At 35.4% G+C, this 23,000-nt stretch overlaps 1 protein-coding gene across 10 annotated transcripts in view; it reads left to right on the top strand.

The window, feature by feature from the left end:
- LOC149808475 (echinoderm microtubule-associated protein-like 2) overlaps window positions 1–23,000 on the top strand; it is a 175,666-nt gene that overhangs the window by 45,927 nt on the left and 106,739 nt on the right. For 6 of the 10 annotated variants that reach the window (XM_089977845.1, XM_089977860.1, XM_089977851.1 and 3 more), the window contains exons 2-4: window positions 5,256–5,336; window positions 17,185–17,334; window positions 17,905–18,148. In XM_089977845.1, the coding sequence (XP_089833971.1) occupies window positions 5,256–5,336; window positions 17,185–17,334; window positions 17,905–18,148 (475 nt within the window). The remainder of the gene's footprint in view (window positions 1–5,255; window positions 5,337–17,184; window positions 17,335–17,904; window positions 18,149–23,000) is intronic. The other 4 variants (XM_089977894.1, XM_089977877.1, XM_089977869.1 and 1 more) reach the window with 1 other exon arrangement.

Raw genomic sequence — 23,000 nt, 5'->3', positions numbered from 1 at the left:
TTTTAACAATAACTAAAATATACAAGTTCTTCTTTAAATAGCCAGTATAACCAGTGAGGAAACCTGGGAAATTTTTCACTTTAAAAATGGAACTATGCAAAATATGAAACTAAAGCAACCACCTATGTATTTGGTAAAAGTCTAGTCCAAGATCAACAAACAACAATAATAATAGAAAAACAATAACATCCCTTAATCTTGATAGACTGAGTGAAAGAGGAAACAAACAAACAGGATATTATTCCAGTGGCATTCTTATTGTGGTAGGTGGGGGAGGTGATGGCTCATAAATTGCATTTTAAACTAATAGGGAGCAATCAGGTTGTTTGGATTTGAAAAGTTTCATTATAACATTGTTTAAATAAAATTCAAGATTCCAAACAAGTCTGTGTTACAACTACTGTATTATATATGTATCCTGTTGTTAATAGTATTTGTATGAAGAGTATTGTGCTGTCTTCGGTAAACATCAACATAGTCTAAAATATTTAGTTTAAATTGTTGTACCTGACAACAGAGGCACTATTGTCATCTATATTGGGGCTCATGTTCCACAGTGTGAAAGTATTGAACAGGTATTGAATTGTGTTACACATGTGGCCTTTGTATCACCATCTGACCTATTATTGAACTCTGTGCAAGTGATGTGCATCCAAGGATTAGCTAAAAGTTTGCTTTCAATTATAAATTATAAATTATAATGGAATAAGTGCATTAATTTTGAGGGGGTGGGGGCTTAACTCTGAAATGCTGACCATAAATGTGCCTTTATGAAAATAGTGTAGAGGGAGTTTTATGAAAGTCAGATGGTGGCAGTTATTTTCGTTGAACACTTAATATCTCCAAATATTATAATTGAGATGTAACCCCCCTCTAGTACCCCCAAAATGTACAACTTTAAATAATAATAATAATAATAAAGACATTATTTAGAGAAGGTAACTCAGTTCCAGAACTAATGAGGCCTTGTATTATATACAGTATATACAACAGTATGTGATAAATTGGGCTCAACACTAAAGAATTAAATGATTCTGAAAATCAAAATATCAAGTCTGGAACATAATGCTCGGGCATGTGTGAACATGTAAACATATACAAAATATAAAATATCCTGTACTGAAAAATTCAACTGTGAAAGTGACACAAAAGTACAGAGAAGCAGGCAGTATTTATGTTACTACAACTGTTCAATTGTCTTAAAATTTCATCCATATGAGACATCGGTTGTGAAATGAAGAAATGCTAGGAGCCTCCTTATGTCACTGGAAATGTTCGATACCAGTGGACCAGTATATTGAAAACTTTTTCTTAATAATTCCATCATTGGTCTTGGTATAACTTAATTTTTAGTTGTAATTATAGATTACTTTTATAATTATAGATTAATAGGTTTGATTTCACCCTACTTACCTTAGGGTACAGAAATTATAACATTTGGGTCTTGGCTTTATTCCATCAGGATTATAATGCACCACACCAGGATACCAGGAGTTGATTAAATCCTATCCGGTTTAAACGGTAATGTGGGGAGGGTCCTTAAAAGTTGGTATTGGAATGAAACCAGAGACTGCCACATGTGTATCATCATTTGCTTACCTATTGATTAAATATGACTTTCCAGGGTCTGTTTTATAACTACAAATTGTGGGAGAGGGAGGGGGTTGCCAATCAGGCCAGCCTCTATTTGAATACTGTATATACTTGCTAGACAAGTCCAACTGCAAACGCACACTCAGATCCGCTATCGCATAATGTGCTTGCAGATCTGGGTCTGTGCAAGTTAGGAGTAGTCAGTAGAATGAACCACATAGACCCTGATGTGCAGATGCATTATGCAATGGCATATCAGGATCTTCGGTGTTTGCAGTTTGACTCGACTTATAAGCGAGTATAACAGTACTCTAAAATGATGCATTCACAGTTGGTTTACTCCCAACCCATTTAGGATGACCTTGTCTACTAGGTCAGTTCATCTTCTTCCAAGCATGTACTGTGTCATTTTGTCTACTGGCACCTTACCTGCTAGAGTGTGAATTAGCTGCAGTTTTTTGTTAGTTTTATATCCCTTGCCAAATGAGTTTATAGGTTGACCCTGCTTCTGTCATATAGCTGTTGATACTTATTATTTTCAATTTCTTAAAAGAACACAGACCAATTTCAACCCAATTTGGCAGACGACATCCTGGAATGAAGGGATTTAAGATTGCTGATCTGCCATCAAACATGGCTAGTATTGGCTACCATCATTAAAACTTTAAAATCCTTTAAATGCAACATGTCAAAAACCAGTCAAGAGAACCAGACTTGAAGCAATTTCAATTTTAGAAAAAAAATGAGTGATGTGCCATCAGATATGGCCAGTGTTCCTATAAATAGAATGACCTTTACATGACCTTTTCTAATTACAACCCAGCACAATTAATAGAAAGCATTCAGTATGAAAGGCTTTCAAAATTAATATGAATTATACCACTATGGTTGTCATTACTAAAATCAGAAAAGCCTTGAAATAATTCTCTGCAAACACCAATAGAATCTGACAACTTTTGACAGAAGGTAGAATGTTTACTTTTGACATGAATTTGAATGTTTACAATAAAGACGGTTCCTCAGATATGGCCACCATTCCTTTCTGCTGACCCAGATTTTGCAGTTGGCTTTTAATAAGATGTCAGGCTCAGATGATGAGCTTGTGTCCAGTTTGTCCAACATCCAGTATGGCCACCACATTGGTTATTTTGAAAATACTGTCATTTTGCATTTCTTTGTGAATGAATGGTCATATCAGCTCAAAGTTTTGATGAAAACACTTCTTATGTTTCCTAGTTTGTCTTAAATGAAAACTGTGCCAATGGCTGCCAGAGAGACCATCTTGAAAATCATGTTATCACTACTCCTCCTCCTAAATGGGAGGTCATTTTCAACATGAGGTCTTCACCAGATTGTGCTGTCCAGTTGGTCCTAAATGAAAATGGTACCATTCTGACCTCAAAGGTGACATTCATCTTGAAAATCTTGTTATCATTACTCCAGTATGGAGAGTCATTTCAACAGTAGTATTTCAAGAGAATACTTCTTTTGGTATCAGTTGGGTTCTGAATGAGAACAACACCAAACTGACATCCAATACAGACACCATTCTGGCAATCTTGAAAATCTTCGTTATTACCATCCCTTCAGAGTTGATCATATTGACATTGTTTTTTTGCCAAAACACTTCTTATAAAATATGGTTGGTTCTGATTGCAAATGATGCCAATATTTTATCAAATATAGCTTTTGCGGCAGTTATTTTGAAATCATATTGTGCAGGAATATTAAAAATGGTTTTGACACTTTGCAGTTTTGAATACCTGGAAATTCATTTTGAACAGGAGAGTATCAGTCCCTTGGAATAAGCTAGTTTAGTTTGCTCTTCTGTTGTATACACCTGTACAGTCAGCATCTTTTGAAACAAAAGCACATTATATTTAAACAGAATTTGTGTTTCAGCATCTAAATAAATGATCTACACTTATGTATACAGTCTTTAAAGTTGATTTTCCATCACAGAATGCACATTTCATGCTTATGAGCATCCTTTTTCATCTCTTCATGAGTGGCACATCACATCTTCAAATTGGATTCTCAGAATTTTCTTCTAAAGTTTGTCTCCACTTTCATTCATGTGTACTTAAAATCCACAAGCACACCACTTTGTTTTCATGTACTACATTTTGGTTTTGCTGTCAGCAATGCAGATTTTGATTTAAAGAAAAGAACCCATGTAAATATAGGTATTTTAAAGAAATCTTGGTGAGTGAATAAAACTGAGTGTGGACCTCTTGACATTGTAGACCAATTAGGAGTAGATGTAATGCCAAAATAGACAAGTTAATCCTGGACAGGTAGATGTTTTGAGAATAGACAAGTTAATCCTGGACAGGTAGATGTTTTGAGAGTAGACAAGTTAATCCTGGACAGGTATTTTTTTTTTGAGAATAGACAAGTTGGAGTACACAAAATGCACAAACACAGAGAGACACACTTGGGTGAAAAAAAGTGAAGTTTTTAAATACAGGAGGGTTTTTATGAAGCCAGGGCTGTTAGATATGACGCATAACTTTTGTACATTCAGTCCGTTTTTCAGGAAAATTTGTACAAGGTCAATGATTCAAATGTCACATCCTAGAATAGTCCCTGACTTGTTGACTTTATCTCTAACAACAAAAGCGCAAATTCATAATTATTTTGCCTGTGATATGTGCAGAGCCAATTCCTGCATGTTTTTGACAATCATTTGTTGGATTGAATACTCGATTTTTAACTGCATGAACTAAAATTGTGAAGTAATAAATTAGTTTGAATACACTTGCCACAAGGTGGGTCATATTGTGTTATGTTGTCTTCAAGTTCTGTCTTTTACCAATTTTGTTTCCTCACAAAAACTCAAGTTCTCCATCAGCTGAAGTTAACCAGTTCTCAGGATGTCTTGCACTTGGGCTAAAAAATAATCTTGTTGATTTCAGGTTCAAAAAGTCAATGTCAGTGTGATTGAAAGAATATATTCTGCAGATGAACATTAGTACTAGATCACATACATGTGCCTGGACTTTGTTGGTGGCTTGTAATTGGAATCAGGGTAAAAGCCAGTTGATTTCAGAATCAACAGATCAAAGTTCATGGTCACTGTGAGGGAAAGAAAACATGGTCTTAGCACAGTAACATTGGCATTGCAATAAAGACGTAGATCAAGTGTCAATTCGGCACAAAAAATTTCAGTTCTCAACCATGTACTTAGACCACTGTTTTTGGATGACATGCACATTAGGATGAGAAAGAAGTCTGTTTATTTGGGGGTCACAAGGTAAATGATTAAGGTCATTGTTACTCAAAGAGAGCAAAGAGTTTTGTTTAATAAGCTTATGACCATGTACTCAAGTTTGTGGAGGACTTGTTTAATTGCAAGTGTTGACTGTCCCTTACTAGTAGTTACACTGAGGACCGATAAACACTGGGCAGTTGTATAATGTGCTGTTCAGTTATTCTGTTTCTGGATATTTTAGTTAGACAATTGGAAAAATTTCAGCACAGGTAATTTAAAGTGAACTGTTGAAGAAAGCCATGTTTTAGTACTCGGCTGCATTCTTGTTCCAGTTCTTGTTGAGAAATATCCAGAATGGGAAAGGCTTACTTAACTGTCATTTTAATGTCTGTTCACCATAAATTTCTAGTATAAATATATCAAATAACAATTCTCTTTTACTGTGTAGCTGACCAGAAACGTTCAAAAGCCTGGCAAGGGCCAAAAACTATCCGTTTTTGTTTGGATGACACACTATATGGACCTGCTGGTAAGTTCATGGTAATATATAGGCTCAGCCACACTGCAAAATTTGCCATAGAATACAAGTGAAATTCAGACCCTTTTCTCTCCCAGCTATAGTGCTAAATTTAATACATAATGGATCACTATGCAGCCATTCAAGGGACTCGACTCTTCACATTTCTGGTTATTCTTTTAAGACAATGGAACATGTGATCTCTATAATCTCTAAAGACAAATTAGGAGACTGCACATTTCCATGTAATGGAATTCAGATAATAATGGCTGTATGAATATGCAAGATAAATTGAAGAATGGGCAACTTAAATTGCTCGAATAGGTACAAGTTGGAAAAGAAATAATTCTGTAAAAAAATATATGAAGTTGTGTTTTTTCTTGGAAGGGGGAGAACTTATTGTCCGTCCCACATTATTGGAAAGCAAGATGTATAGTCACTTTTCCACTGCTGCTACTGGCAGTGTTTTAAAGTTTGTTCCAGTTTTGCTTAAAGTGCTTTATTTTCATACTTTTTATGTATTATTATTTCTATAATACATTTTTGTCTTATTTCGATAATACATTTTCGTCGTATTTCGATAACACATTTTCATCATACTTGGCATGAATCATTATGAAACTTGGATGGTTCATTCTATGATACATTTTCATCGTATTTCATTAATACATTTTGTTCGTATTTTAATAATACATTTTCATCATAATTGGCATGAATCATTATGAAACTTGGATGGTTCATTCTATGATATATTTTTGTCGTATTTCGATAATACATTTTCATCGTATTTCGATAATACATTTTCAGCATAATTGGCATTAATCATTATGAAACTTGGATGGTTCATTCTGTGATACATTTTCATCGTATTTCGATAATACATTTTCATCATAATTGGCATGAATCATTATGAAACTTGGGTGGTTCATTCTATGAAATGCTTGCTTATGCCTTTGAGTCAAGAGAAAATCTGGATTATGGTCTTGGTTAAAGATTTTTTAATTTGTGCCTATTTCATAAATGCCTAGATGGACTTTGTTTATATGGACTTTGTTTATACATGCAATGACTCCTAATGGTGCTTGGACAGTGTATTCAGTAACACATTTGCTCATGCTTTGACCTTTGGGTGAAAGTCTCAGTGCTAGAATTCTTCTTTCTACAGGTTTTGATTATTTCTTTTTTCTGTTAAATACCTTATGGACTTTGTTCATATTATGGATTGGTTATTATGAAGCTAAGACATATTATTGTGACATACAAACTATTTCTTTTGACCTTGGAGACAAGGTCACAGTAGCAGAAATTTTACATAAAATTATTAGTTTTTTATTTGCTTATTCATCCTAAGTCCTTCTATTAATTTTGTTCATATTTGTGATAAATAATTACGAAGCTGAGACATTTCATTCTGCAAGATTCTCAATCGAGACTTTTGACCTTGCAGTCAAGGTCATGTATTTTACAACAATGTGTTAATCATTGGTTTGACGTGCAGGTCCTGGCCTTGTTATTACCATGATCACAAAGGAGTTAAGCTACCTATATATATGGCTGTTCGGAAATGCATGATATTGCAGTCTTGTAATTCACTGGCATAACTCAGTCATTCAAATTCTAATTGATAAGCATGGCTTTGTATATATTTGTATATACAGTCAAATCCAGTATAGCAATCACCTGTTCATAGCAACCATGGTTTTTCAGTTCCTTCCATTTTCTTATTAAGCATGTATGTAGCAGCACCCATCTCAACATCAGTGACTGCCATTTTCCCACCTGTAGCATATGTTTATAGTAATCAAAAGTAATCATGTTTTCTTTTATTTCTTTTTTTTGTTCTTCATAAACACAGGTTACCAAAATTTACTTTAACCGATCAGCCTGCCTATCTTTGTGTCTGCTTCTTGCAAGTCTTTGTCTATCCTGCACTCCATCTTGAGACTGTGGATGGCCAAGTAAACGAAGATGCTCACCTTTACAGATCACTTGCATCTAGCATGTGTCTGCATGGGTTTGATTGTTGTTTCAGCTGTGAATATGTGAGAAAGCTTGCCAATAGCTACCCTTGGGTCAGTGGGTCTTTCTGGGTTCTTCACCAGTTCTACCTCCATCAAATATGCTTGCTTCTGTGTACGGTCTATCGTGTGCGGAAAAATGGCATTAGCCACATAAAATCAAAGCCATACATTCCTTTCAAACTACATCTATGAAGCACACCTGTGTGGATTTGACTCTTAATTCAGACTTTTGACAATCTTTTATATAATTTTACAGATCTTATCCACATGATATGCTTGAGTGGTCCTTGGGATGACTATGTTCTGCATTTAATGATTTTGACATGGGGATTGCTAGTATTTTTTAGGGATAATAAAATTTAGTCAACTACAGGTGGCATGCTCATTCACTTTTTAAACATAAAAGCTTTTACTTAATCTGCCTTTTCTGTGAGATTATTTAGCAAAATGCTTGATATTTTTTTAACATCTTAATTTTTACAATAGGAATAAATTGCCTTGAATCAGTCTCATTTATGCCTTGTTTGTAAGATATTTATTTCTAAGATACAATCCTATTGATATTCCAGAGTTTAGAATTGCTATTCTAGGAAGAGTTAATTGTACTACACAAGGCAAATACTTGAGTATGCACACACTGATAGATGGCATCAGAATTATCTGATATATCTTTGAGCTTTTGAGAAAGTATCGGGTCCATGCTTTATTTATTCTCTGTATCAGGACTCTTAAGCTATTATGTCAGTATTTGAGATCTGTTGTACCCATGTTTTGAAAAAAAAGTAGACTTTGAGGGCCTTGTTTGCTGAATGGACCTTCGGCTAAATATTATTATGAGACCTTAGAATACCCATACACCAAAGGCATAACCGATACTGTATTTACAAATGACTTCTTTGATCTACATTATCGTCTCGAAGGTCGACATCACTTTGAGGGCTCTATGCCATGCACAAGTCAGGTAACATTGTTCCTGGTAGGTACAATCAATAAATGTAAATGTATTGATAATGTATTTTAGAGGCGGTAGAATGTATTGGTGAAAGTGTCATATTTCATACCCATATCATGTCCTCAGTTAGTGTAAAAGCCCGATGATTTTGCACATTTTTTTACCGAAAGAAAAACTTAAATTACGTTTATAAAGGGTTCATTTTAGGCTGTGCACTTGCACCAGTGATAGTTAATTCTCGTTTTTTGTTACAAGAAATTTCCTACCATAATATTATAAAAAGACGTCAGAAAAGAAAAGTAAGGGATAATGTCACATGATTTTGAGCTGACTGTATAGAGCACATCCCGGGCTTTCCGAGTAGAGTGTACTCACTGCCAAAGAAGTTTAAGATGATCAATTTCCTTGCCTAACGTACATGTCATACTGACTTTGATTAGCTTGGGCACAAATCAAGAACACATGGTCAATGATCATGGAGAAAAAAAATAATGAAGATAACATGAAATCTTGAGAAAAATACTGCTGTATTCATTTCCAAAGTAGCATACAGAGAGGATGAAATGGATACTAGAGCCGGAGAAATTCAATGCCAGTAGGTTGGTTCATGACAAGGAGGGTGATAATGATCACTGGCAATTTTTAAGCTGTATATACTTTCATTCATTTGGGTCGCACCATATCATGGTTTTCTACAATTTCCACATTCATAAAATAACCATGTCATGAACAGTTGGTATGGTTAATTTAGTGGAGAAGGATTTATAGAAAACTGAGTTTGTTGAAGTCTTCAGTAACTGAATCCTAGCATATAATGCTGGAAACATTGATGAATCCACAACAAAAGTGTCAGTGATAATGATATATGTATGAATTTCTTGGATAAACAAGAAACAAATAAGGATATTTGCGACTTGCTTGCTCTGCTGTTCATAGACCATGAGGGTTGTTGGATGGTCTGTTGTCTAACATCCATCTGTCAGTCCATTAAAACAAATTTGTTATCAATATTTCTCCTAACTATTTGGGGGACAGCCATAAAACTTTATGCTGACATTCATCCCATGGTGTACTTATTCCGAAATGAAAATAGTGCCATTTGAACCTCCAGTATAGCTGCCACAATTGCCAACTGGAAAATCTTGTTATTGTTACTCCTGAATTGCTTGTCGTGTCAACATGAGGTCTTCACTGAAAGATTTCTTAAGTATCTAGTTAATCCTAAATGAAAACTGGTGCAAATCTGACCTCAAATATGGTCACCACAGCAGTCATCTTGAAGATCATAAGGTCACTAAATCTCTTGAAAAGTCATTGCCATGGGGTATTTACCAGAAGACTTGTTATGACATCTTCTGGTCTTCAATTAAAATGTTGCCAATCTGATGTCCAATCTGGCCACCATAATAGCCATGCTATTATTGCTACTCTTCTTGAATCTATCTTGTTAATTCTAAATCAAAATGGATTCACTTGGACCTCCAATATAGCTGCCACAGTTACTGTCATTCATTTTTGGCATGACCGCTCCGGTGGCCTAGTGGTTAGAGCGTCCGCCTCAGATGCGGGATGTCGTGGGTTTGATCCCCGGCCGAGTCATACCAAAGACTTACAAAAATGGTACTAACAGCTGCCTTGCTTGGCGCTTAGCATTAAGAAGCTAGTGTTAGGACTGGTCAGCCTGGTGTCAGGATAATGTGACTAGGTGGGACATCATGCTACATGTCTGCAGCATGATGTCCCAGTGTTAGACATCACTATAAACTGTCACGCTGCAGACATCGTAGCAATATGACTGAAAATTTTTTAAAGCTACACTAAGAATCCAGATCACACACACGCACAATTTTTGGCACTGATTTAACCAACAAAACATCATGAAGTTGTTTTTGTAAAATTGTTCACTAGTACATTTTTAAAACTTTACTTTCAGTCAAAAGAAATGCCATTTTTGGGGGCTGATGTGCCCTTAAATGCTAGTACATACATATTAACCCATAAAGTTACTGGTATTGAGACACCTGCAGGCATGCATGATGGTAATTTTCAGGAAAATCAAGATGTTTTAGACAGGTTTTAGAAACCGCTTCCCTTCCTTGAGCCATAATGCAATCGGGATTGACCTGCCCCTAAAAAAGGCATTTTATGAGTTTGATGATAGGAGTTTGGATAAAATGAGGGTATGCTTGTTATGACCTGTAGAGGTATTATGTTGAATACAGTATAACCATTGCTCCGAAAATCAAGCTAATATTGCCATGATAACAGTAATTTGAGTGACAAATAATTGTCTGAATACCAAAGAAGTAGGAATTATTAATTTAAATATTGGCAAACCAGATTACTGTTTTCAGCAGATGAATGATGATTTGTCGTGTCTGTTTGCTGACCACTTGCATGATGAAATGCTTCTGACTGCCTCGATGACATAATCTATGTCAGTATTAAATCTTACTGCTGTTTCCAGTCCCTGTGTCTGGAATTGTGTATGTTGGTTGTATTCTATTTCACTGTAACTTAATTTCTGTCATTACTAGCTTGAAGCCTTGCAAGCAAACTTTCATTAACTAAGGAACTATTTCGGACTTGTTGATATTTACATCAGTCCAAGATGGACCTTAACAAAGCACTTGTTTTGGCTTATCTTGTGTTGGACAGGAAGATGGTTATGTAATCACTAAGGTCATAAGTGCTTGGAGTCCCTGTCAGAGTTTCATGAACTAAAATTCATAAAATGTTGCTAGAATGACATTTACACTTAACAGTCTTAGTGGCAGTTATACTGACCAGTACATGAGAGTAAGACCAGTTCCAAGCACTTAGAATAAAGCATCTTCCGAACTATGATCATCTACTTAGAATAAAGCATCTTCCGAACTATGATCATCTACTTATTGTTTCATCCAAGTTAATGTTCACAAGTGACATTCTCTCCTAGTTCATTGATTATTTCGCAAATGGTGTAGACCCTAAATGTACGTGTATAAAACAACTAGGTGTTTAAAAAGACAGTGAAGTCAGTCACCTGGGCCATATTAGCCAAGAGTAGGTAGGCACTGTGCCTAGGGCCTAGGAAAACACCATGTTACTGAAAATTTATGCACAAAGAAGCAAAGTCGTAAGTGTGGATCATTGTATTTAAGAAGTGCCTAGGGCCTAGGAAACACCATGTTACTGAAAAGTGTATGCACAAAGAGGCTAAGTCATCAGTGTTGATCATTTTATTAAAGAAGTGCCTAGGGCCTACAATGACCTTAATCCAACCCTGACGTCAGCATCGACATAAACAGCTAAATTGTGAGAAGTCTGTTAAAGTTGTGTTTTTTTTATTTTCTTCAATGCAATACACTCAGCATTGTACAGTTTGCATAATGTAGCCTACTAAGCATTTAATTAGGTGTAACTAGCTTGTTTTGAGGAAATTCATCTTGTATAAGCTGCATATACACTGTAACATTCACTTAATGATCACCTCTTTTAAGCAACCATCCCCAAACCATATATCCACCCATTTCATTTTTCCAACATATTTAATCTCACTTCTATGGTCAAATATTACTACTACTGCTATTTCTACTGTTACTACTACTACTTCTTATTACTTATTATTATTATTATTGTTATTATATTATTATTATTATTATTATTATTATTATTATTCAAAAAGGGAGAAAGGAAACTTGCTTTGTTCCCCGATCCTCGTTCATGATATCAATAACAAAAGTATAATGGAAGCCGCAGGCATGACAAAAATGTACATGCAGGGTAGAGGGCTTGGACGGCAGTGCCTTGACAGCTATTTCTTATAACTGGGTCCATTGACAGTCTCAGTTATGTTGTAGACTGCAAGGTCAGCATAATCTTTCCCATGATAAAATTGTAGGTTTATGAGTTGTACAGCAGTAAGGTTGGACAATCAATAGCCACTCATTACACAGTCTGCTCAGGGATTCAATAATGAAAGGCATATTATGTGTCTCATAATAGATTAGTGTGAAAATGCTAATTTTATCCTTGAATAAATCAGGCAATGTGTTTGAGCATGTATAAATGTGATATAGCATGGAAGTGTTTGGAAAATTTGTAAAATTCTCTTCCAGTATAGGCCTGTCCTTCATTGAAGTATTAGTCGTCATTATGAAATGCTTGAACATATTTTCAGACGTGTAATCTGAGCACTCAGTCAAGTAGGAAATGAACTTCTGGTAGCATATTTTGTGGACCCAGATATGGTTTTCGTATTGGGATCCTACGTCTGCCATGATAAATAAATATTGCGCATCGTTTCTTGAGATGGGGTCATCTCAGTCTGATTAAAATCAAATCTCCACTGTCCTGAGTGAAGATCTGACAGCAACTGCTAAGGGGTCATGTTATGGTGACCTTTGAGTTGGCAAAAAGAAATGCAGCTTTCAGAAATTTGAAAGTGAATCCAATCGATAGGTGCACACTGATGCTCTTCAGTTATACTGCTCAGTCTCATTTACACAAAGATACAAGGCTTCATCTGATTGGCTGATAAAATTAGCAATTATGGTAATAACACAGGTCACCAGAACATGATCCCTACGCGGTTGCTGTCAGATCTTCACATGGGACAGTGGAGATGTGATTTTAACCAGATTGGGGTCATCTAGCATTCATCTTGTCCAGGGATTTTCCTGTCTGCACAGTGTGGAGGTATCTGTATTGGACACCAATAAAACATTCTATAATTGTAATTGTATTACTATAATCCTTTCTGGATACAACACTTCTAGCTCATGATCACGCTTTGATCATTACCCATACGTAGGGCAGTATGGTCAAGTTTTATGCTATTTGCTATAGATAGTTCGTTGCAGGAGCATATCTTGTTTTGTAAAGAATAGTTCTTGTTTGTAATCCCCATTTTATGTTTTTCATCGGCTCTACTAGTCAGAAATATGAGGAGCTATTGGGATGGCTGTTTGTCATCCGTCTCTTAACACAAGTATGTTACAGCTACTTTTCCTAAACTACATCTCTACCAATTACAATGTACCTCGTTATAATGCAATTCTGAATATAATGCAGTATTACTATGGAACTCTTGACCAAAATTAAACCAATTTATAACAACTACAATTGAAAGCAAAGAAGGTGAAATTTGGTCTTATACCTTGATACCCTTTTCAAAATCCCATTATTTAACAAGTTTTGACTGTGCCAGATATACCGTGGTTTCATATGTTATGCTCAGTATATGGAAGTTTCATTGATATTGCAGTTCTTGGTATAGTGCAGTTTGGTGCATAACTTAAAATAAATGTCAGTGGTAATGAACCTTAATTAACTACAGCATTTTAATGAGTGAAAGCTTTACTTTGAGGATTACCACAAAACTTTACATACACACATTTACAGCCAAAGGTCTGGTTAGTCAATAAATAAAAATGTGTCACAAAGACACAGATTGCATTTTGACAATCTTGTTATTGCTTCTGAATGGATGGTCATATCAGCATTGAGTTAAATTAACAAACTTCTTGTGGTTGGTTCTGGGTGAAAATGTTGCTAATCTGACATCCAGTATGGAAGCTGTCTGACATCCAGTATGGAAGCTGTCTTGAAATTCTGGTCATAACTGCTGTACTCAGAGAGTCATATTGACTGGTGATTTTTACCTGAAGAGTAGTTATGATTTGTTGTTGGTTCTCAATGAAAATGGTGACACTCAGGCTGCCAGTATTGAAGATACAACAGCCATCTTGCAAATGCTGTTATTGCTACTAGTCCTGAATAGATGGTCACGTATTCATGGGAGTTTTGAATTAAAGACATCTTACAAAGAAAATGGTGCTGATCTGATGTCCAGTATTGAAATCTTGTTATCTTGAAAATCTTTGTTGCCACTTCCCTGAATTGAAAGTTATATCATCAGGTTTTAACTCAAAGATTTCTCACAGTCTACTTGATCCTAAGTAAATGTTGCCAGTCTGACATCCAGTATAGCTGCAGTGACACCCTTCTTGAAAATCTTTTTATAACATCTTCTTGACAGAAAATCAGATTGGGTTTTCACTTAAGACTTTTGGTGGCATCTAGTTGTGCCATGGTGCCAGTCAGATGTAAAATATGGCTATCATAGCTGCCTCCCAGACGGATGGTCATAATCAACATTGCATTTTCACTAAAAAAATTCTTGTGATGCCTGATTGGGGCAAAAATGAAAATTGGTCATATCCAATGTGGCTGTTATCTTGAAAAATCTGATTGCTGCTTCTCTTAAATGGAACGTTCTTATGATGTGTATTGGGTCCTAAAGCAAAAGCCTTTTCGATAGTTTTTTTTTAACCAGAAGACAATTTTAATAAAAATGATGCTAATCTGTGATCCAAGCATGGCCAAATGGCAGCCATCTTAAAAATCTTGTTATAGCTATTCCTCCAGAGTGTGTGGACATTCACATGGGGATTTCATCACAAAACTTACTGTATGATGTCTATTTGGTCATAATGAAAATGGTACCAATCTTACAGTGGTTAATTTGGTCATAACATGAAAATGGTGCCAATCTTAGTGTTTAATTTGGTCATAACATGAAAATGGTGCCAATCTTAGTGTTTAATTTGGTCATAACATGAAAATGGTGCCAATCTTACAGTGGTTAATTTGGTCATAAAATGAAAATGGTGACAATCTTACAGTGGTTAACTTGGTCATAAAATGAAAATGGTACCAATCTTACAGTGGTTAATTTGGTCATAAAATGAAAATGGTGCCAATCTTAGTGTTTAATTTGGTCATAACATGAAAATGGTGCCAATCTTACAGTGGTTAATTTGGTCATAAAATGAAAATGGTGCCAATCTTAGTGTTTAATTTGGTCATAACATGAAAATGGTGCCAATCTTACAGTGGTTAATTTGGTCATAAAATGAAAATGGTGACAATCTTACAGTTTTAATTTGGTCATAAAATGAAAATGGTGCCAATCTTACAATGGTTAATTTTAAAAATCTTGTTATTGTTCTTAAAATCAAGAACGGTTTCAACACTTGGCAGTTTAAAAGAAGAAATGGACTTGTCTTGAATTCTTGGAAATTTTTTGGTCAGAAGAGCATCTGTCCCATAGAGGGGCTCTTGTTTTATGAAGCCTTTGGGATAGAGTCTCTAAAGGTGATTGTTGTTGTAGGGTTTAATGCCATTTTTCAGCACAAGATAGGCTATACATGGCGGCCAGTATAAATGGTGGAGGAAGAACCCGGGAAAACCCCGGAAAGAAACACCGACCCATGAGAAGCTACTGGAAAGTTTTTTCACATACCCTTATTGGCCGAGCCTGAGACTTGAACCCACGCAGAAAGAGGTGAGATGGCAGTGCCATAACGGTGAGTGCTTTAGACCATTCGACGAATCGGGCCCCCGCTACTGGTGAAACAGTGTAGTCTACATTATTCATAGCAAGATATTTTTATTTCTCTTGACCGATAGAAATTTAAAAGTGTCAAGCCCTTTGCCCCGTGACATAATCTATTTGTGGTATACTGTGGTACATATCATGGTATATTCAGAAATTCTATGGTGTACAACAGCACCAAATTGTTCACAATACCCAGCTTTAATGCTTCAGTCATTTTATTAACTTAATTTTATGTTTCATTATCAAGTTTTGTTCAAAATAGGAAAGGAAGATTTGTGTCCATCTTGAAATTAGTTAAGTAATGATGATGATTTAATGGTGGTCCATCTCCTATTAAGAAATTTTATTTCGATCAGGTTAAGATAGAGTATTTGCAGTCTACATCAGTTACACATTTTTCATTCCATAAACCTATGGGCTAGTTCCCTTGTGTTTAGCTTAAGAGTCTTAACTGAATTATCTCCCTTTCAACATCTTTTAGTTGATACTTTGAGTTTAACAATATTTATTCAAGAAAACATCAACAAATATAATTCAAAACAATGCAAGATCTGGAGATTCAGTAGAAAGCTGGAATGTTTCTAACAAATAGTATTTGTTTACTTTCTTGAACTGGAGTCTTTCCAGCAGTCCTTGTTTTACCTACTTTTCATATTTTTTCCTACATTTTGGCAGACTCAATTTTCGGGTTTTCAGAATGGCCCTACTAGCCATACATTGTATAATTTTTTTGTTGAAAACTGATTACATGCTGCATGAACAAAGTGAATTCAGATGTGTTATTGGTGATGTGGAGCTAGGTGTTTAAGACAGTAGATGAAAGAGATGGCTAATATGTGAGAAAGAGCATGCTTTTGTTCAAGTTTGAGAAAGCAAGTTATCTAAAGGTTTTATTTTCTCAGGAATGTATATAAATTTCACATTGTTTTTCTGCATAAAATGTCCCTTTTTTGACCCTCTTTCCTGACTTTATCTCCACTTTATTTACAGAGAGTTTCTGGAACGACTAGAGATATCATTACAAATACAAGTATATGTATATACATGATCAGTTGTTGTAAAGGTAATTAGTGCAGAGGTCATATAATAATGAGAAAATATATATATTTAAGTCGTTTGATAATGTTGTGAAGGTTTGCACTAATACTGTTGGTTTCATTATTATTATTAATATTATTAGTAGTAGTAGTTGTCGTTGCTGTTGTTGTATTTGAAATGCAAGGCAGGTTTTTCTCTTTTTGCTGCAAATATTTCATCCAGTTTCATTAGCTACATATGAATGGTTATTACTAAAAGTAAATCAACTAACAAAAATTTCTTTGTTCTCATGGCTGCAATTTTATTGATAAATTTTAAACTGACATTCACTTAAATTGAAGCAGAATTTGAATAGGTCAAGAGTGGTGAATTTAGTCATTCTCATATTTGGAAAAAGAGAGAGATGGTATGCAAGGTTGATAGATAGAATAAGACAGTCTATATAACCTTGTTTGCAATTTTCAGATGGGTTGCTGAGTGAGGATAATAGGGAATTAAGTGCGAGAGTGGCAGCTCTTGAAACCAAGGTCCAAAAACAGGAGGATGAGATTGTCTGCATCAAATCTGCACTTGCAGATGTCCTGCGACGCCAGAGTCAGGCAGAACATGAACGAGGTACAGAAATTGCTTATAATTCTATCTATTGATTTTTCAAAGTTCTGTTGGTCAAAAATGACTGTCAAATCTTAACAGCAAGAATCGCAATAGTAAAATGGCATTTAGCTACCCGTCGAGTCCAGCTGTTTTGAAAGAGTTCATTGTATATAGCAACAGCTCTAACATGAATTATTTCTTTAAGCAAATTGGTATAGTTAAAAAATGGACCAGAAATATGAAGTGTATAGACATAATGTATATTTATGCATATTAGATGTAATGTATACTAGTGCATAGTAATATAATTTATTCTAGTGCACAGATGTTATGTATACTTGTCCATACTAGATGTAATATATACATGTACTTGTGCATACTAGATGTAGTGTATCCTTTTATTATATTATTTAAGTGTACTGTTGAAATAACACTTCATAAAAGACAGGAGAATATCTAACAGAAATATTAAGTATAGTGGCTTTGGAAAATAATTTTTTGTTTGTAGATAAATAACAACAAAAAAACAATTTTTGTGCACATGTTGTATCCATAGATACATTATCCATATTTTGAATTTTCTAACTACAGCACAGAACAGTATTTTGCCATCCAAACCACACATGAGGACACCTAGAAAACCCTCAGGGTCTGATCGAAAGTCTCATCTTAGTGCACTTGAGAATGTTAATGTGGTACCCTATCATGCAACCCCCTCCCCACGCCATCCCCCCTCATCTAGGCCTTCTACATCTTTGTCCATCAAGAAGTGGGGATCCGTGTCAAACAGTATGGAAACCAATGGTCACAACACCACACAACTGTCTCATACAAAGTAAGTGCTATTAATTATAATGGGTTGAAATCTTTGGATTAAACTTGAGCGTAGGCTACTGGATTCAGAGAAATGTTTAAAAAAACATATAACAGTAAATAGAAGAAAAATTAGGGAAAATGCAGACTAGACATTCTATAGAGGTTGTGTATGTCTCGTATTTAAAAGGTTCAGTATTCCAGAGAACTTGTGTTAAAATGGTGGCAAGAATTTTCAGTTTCTATTTAAATAAGGAATTTTTGTGGTAGAAAGCATCTCCATGTTGAACCACACAGTTATATTACAAAATTTACCCTGTAATTAGTAGTAACAAGCTGTCACTAATCTAATCCCAAGAAAAAGGGTGTGGTTTGGTGTCACATTGTTTTGACAAGTGTTCACTTACTGTAAATACAGGATTCATACTTATGCTGTCATATGCAGACTATTAATGATGCTGTGAATTCAACATTCAGGCTGATATGCAGACTATTAGTCATGCTGTAAATTCAACATTCAGGCTGATATGCAGACTATTGGCCATGCTGTAAATTGAACATTCAGGCTAATATGCAGACTATTGGCCATGCTGTAAATTCAGCATTCAGGTTGATATGCAGACTATTGGCCATGCTGTAAATTCAACATTCAGGCTGATATGCAGACTATTGGCCATGCTGTAAATTCAACATTCATGCTGATATGCAGACTATTGGCCATGCTGTAAATTCAACATTCATTCTGATATGCAGACTATTGGCCATGCTGTAAATTCAACATTCAGGCTGATATGCAGATTATTGGCCATGCTGTAAATTCAACATTCAGGCTTATATGCAGATTATTGGCCATGCTGTACATTCAACATTCAGGCTGATACACAGACTATTGGCCATGCTGTAAATTCAGTATTCAGGCTAATATGCAGACTATTGGCCATGCTGTAAATTCAGTATTCAGGCTGATATGCAGATTATTAGTCATGCTGTAAATTCAACATTCATGCTGATATGCAGACTATTGGCCATGCTGTAAATTCAGCATTCAGGCTTATATGCAGACTATTGGCCATGCTGTAAATTCAACATTCAGGCTGATATGCAGACTATTGGCCATGCTGTAAATTCAACATTCAGGCTGATATGCAGATTATTGGCCATGCTGTAAATTCAACATTCAGGCTTAAATGCAGACTATTGGCCATGCTGTAAATTCAACATTCAGGCTGATACGCAGACTATTGGCCATGCTGTAAATTCAGTATTCAGGCTAATACGCAGACTATTGGCCATGCTGTAAATTCAGCATTCAGGCTGATATGCAGACTATTGGCCATGCTGTAAATTCAGCATTCAGGCTGATATGCAGACTATTGGCCATGCTGTAAATTCAGCATTCAGGCTGATATGCAGACTATTGGCCATGCTGTAAATTCAGCATTCAGGCTGATATGCAGACTATTGGCCATGCTGAAAATTCAACATTCAGGCTTTATGCAGACTATTGGCCATGCTGAAAATTCAACATTCAGGCTGATATGCCGACTCCTTTTCTTTTTTTTGTACTGTAAATACTGCGTTCAGATTGTAATATGTAGTTTCTTGACATACTGCACATAGAGGATTCAGTCTGGTATGCAGTCTATTTGTTTACATAGTGTAAATACAGGATTCAGTTTAATATGCAGTCTATTTGTATACATACTTAAAATACAGGATTCAGACATATGCAGACTATTTGTGATGTACATGTACTGTAAATACAGGATTCAGGCTGATATGCAGAATATTTGCGATACACTGTAAATACAGGATTCAGACTGATATACAAAATATTTGTGACATCTGTAAATACATGATTCAGATATGTGCAGACTGTTTGTGATGTACGTGACATTGTACTGTAAATACAGGTATCACTCTAATATGCAGACTATTTCTTTACATACTTTTAAGTACAGGATTCAGACATGCAGAATATTTGTGATATAATGTAAATACAGGATTCAGACTGTGATAGTCAACTCATTATGAATTATTTCACAATAAAGTGAATGAAATATTATTTTTTCTTATTCATTAATTCTGTAATATGTAGATGTTGGAATGAACATCTTTACCATATTTCATATTATTGATTTGTGCAAAATTTGAAATGTTCTTTCAGAATTTGTCAACATTAAAAAAATGTAAAAGGAATATTCAGATGATTGAATTTATAGTGATCTGTTACGGAATACACTATTGTTTTATTGTTTAATATTTGATTATGAAGTGTCCCATTAATTGCTTAGTGCTCTTTATTGGTCAGGTCTACAGTGTATACATATAGCAGTAAGAGATCAGTGACATTTCAGAATAAATTGTGTTGTTTATGAAATGGCTTAATCATTTGCAATTCTTTTAGACTTCCTACAACAGAGGTATGCATTTTTCCCCAGTAAAATCCCAAAAAGCACTGCATTGGCATTGCTAGCAAACCCACCAGATCCAGAAATCTTGTGTTTCTTCAGGCTGTATTAACATGTGTAGCACTGTTAAAATTGAATATATTATTGCATTTTGACATGAAAAAGTAACATTAAAACCACTTCCCATTTAAACATACGGTAAAGTTATGGACTTTGTGCAAATTACACATCCTGTAAAGTTATGGACTTTGTGCTAATTACACAAACTGTAAAGTTATGGACTTTGTGCTAATTACACATCATGTAAAGTTATGGACTTTGTGCTAATTACACATCCTGTAATGTTATGGGCTTTGTGCTAATTACACATCCTGTAATGTTATAGACTTTGTGCAAATTACACATCCTGTAAAGTTATGGACTTTGTGCTAATTACACAACCTGTAAAGTTATGGACTTTGTGCTAATTACACAACCTGTAAAGTTATGGACTTTGTGCTAATTACAACTCCTGTAATGTTATGGACTTTGTGCTAATTACACAACCTGTAAAGTTATGGGCTTTGTGCTAATTACACATCCTGTAATGTTATGGGCTTTATGCTAATTACACATCCTGTAATGTTATGGACTTTGTGCAAATTACACATCCTGTAAAGTTATCGACTTTGTGATAATTACACAACCTGTAAAGTTATGGACTTTGTGCTAATTACACATCCTGTAACGTTATGGACTTTGTGCTAATTACACAACCTGTAAAGTTATGGGCTTTGTGCAAATTACACAACCTGTAAAGTTATGGACTTTGTGCTAATTACACATCATGTAACGTTATGGGCTTTGTACTAATTACACAACCTGTAAAGTATACTTAAATGATGTTCTAGTGTTAAGAAAATGAGAAAGTCAGCTGTTGTCTCAATTTCATCTGATTGTAAATGTTGGTGCAGGCACAGAGAAATAAACAAGCAATGTATGTGTTTGTAAAACATATGAGTGTTAATCTGCTTTGTCCAACCCAACCCTAAATCTATGAATCAATTTCATGCCCACTAAGTGTATATATAGTTTTAGGATGTGGTTTTCAGTTGTATGGAAGTTGTTACAGAGTGGCCAAAACTGTATCCCCTCAGGATCCCATATAAACCCCCGTCTGACATATGTGGACACTTGGGTTGGTAATCACACACAATATTTCAGACATAATCTAGAGGTTATTTTCAATTTAAGTAAAGCAAACCATTCCCCTAACCCCCCAACTGTCAGGGGCTTCTTCGAAATATGAAAACAGCTGTGCACGTACAGATAACACACAACCATATCCTGAGGTTTGAAGTCTCTGTTTAATGATGGGATGAGTTGCACCGCATTCAAAACACTTAAAATTACTATGCATTTTGTGTAAAAGAAATCATTTAGAATTTCAGGATTGCTGTGAAACTTGACTCGCTTATTCATCATATAGTCTAGTTGGACCTAATTATGTCTAGATTATGGCCATGAATGTGGTCAGCTTTAAAATCTTGTTATGGCTACTTCTCCTGAATGGATGGTTATACCAACATCAGGTTTCACTACAAGACTTTTTATGATGTACAGTAGATCCAGAATGAAAATAGTTCTGCTTGGACAGGTCAGAGTTTAAGAACAGATGAGCATATATACAGACTATCCTATGATCATATCCTGTGGTTTGAAGTCTCTGTCTTTAATAGTATTGTATGAGTTGCATGGGCGGTTGGAATAAAAAGTGGTCTGGATATGAAAAAGATGGGTCCATTAAGTAAAAAAAAATTCCTGTTACCATTTTGCTCATGCGCGAGTGAAATAGCTGATAAAAAACTTTTCTCACACAACTAGGCATTAGGTTAACCAGAAATCTCTTGGATGTAGATTTATTTGGATGTATTTAGAAATAGCCCCCAAAATGTGCTTCCTATTCACTCATTTCAGGTGAAAATGACAAAAACATACAAGGTTTAATGAGGTAATGCTGAGTGCCAATCGAGGCAGCTGCTAGTACCATTTTTGTAAGTGTTTGGTATGACTCTGCTGGGGTTTGAACCCACGACCTCCTGCATTTGAGGTGAGTGCTCTAACCACATGGCCACCAGAGCGGTGGCCATCTTGGAAATCTTGTAATTGCTAATTATCTTAAACATGAGGTTTTCACTAAAATTCTTGTGATGTTGGTAATCTGATGTTGGGTATGGTTGCCACAGCAGCCATTTTGAAAATCTTGTTATTACTACTTCTTCAAGAAAAGGCATATTGACATGGATTTTTCACCAGAATACATCTTGTGATGTCTAGGCAGTCCTAAATGAAAATGATGCCACTTGTACATCCAATACAGCTGCCACAGTGGCCATCTTGAAAATGTTATTACTACTCGAGTGCAGGAGTGTTATAACATGGTTTACTGAAAGACTGAAAGCGGAATTTTGCTTTTTTTCCTGC

This window comes from Sinohyriopsis cumingii, chromosome 1 (assembly GCF_028554795.1).
Source record: "Sinohyriopsis cumingii isolate HCF-2022 chromosome 1, ASM2855479v2, whole genome shotgun sequence".
Taxonomy (NCBI): Eukaryota; Metazoa; Mollusca; class Bivalvia; order Unionida; family Unionidae; genus Sinohyriopsis; species Sinohyriopsis cumingii.
The sequence above is the reverse complement of the archived record's forward strand: the minus strand, read 5'-3'. Positions and strand labels throughout refer to the sequence as shown.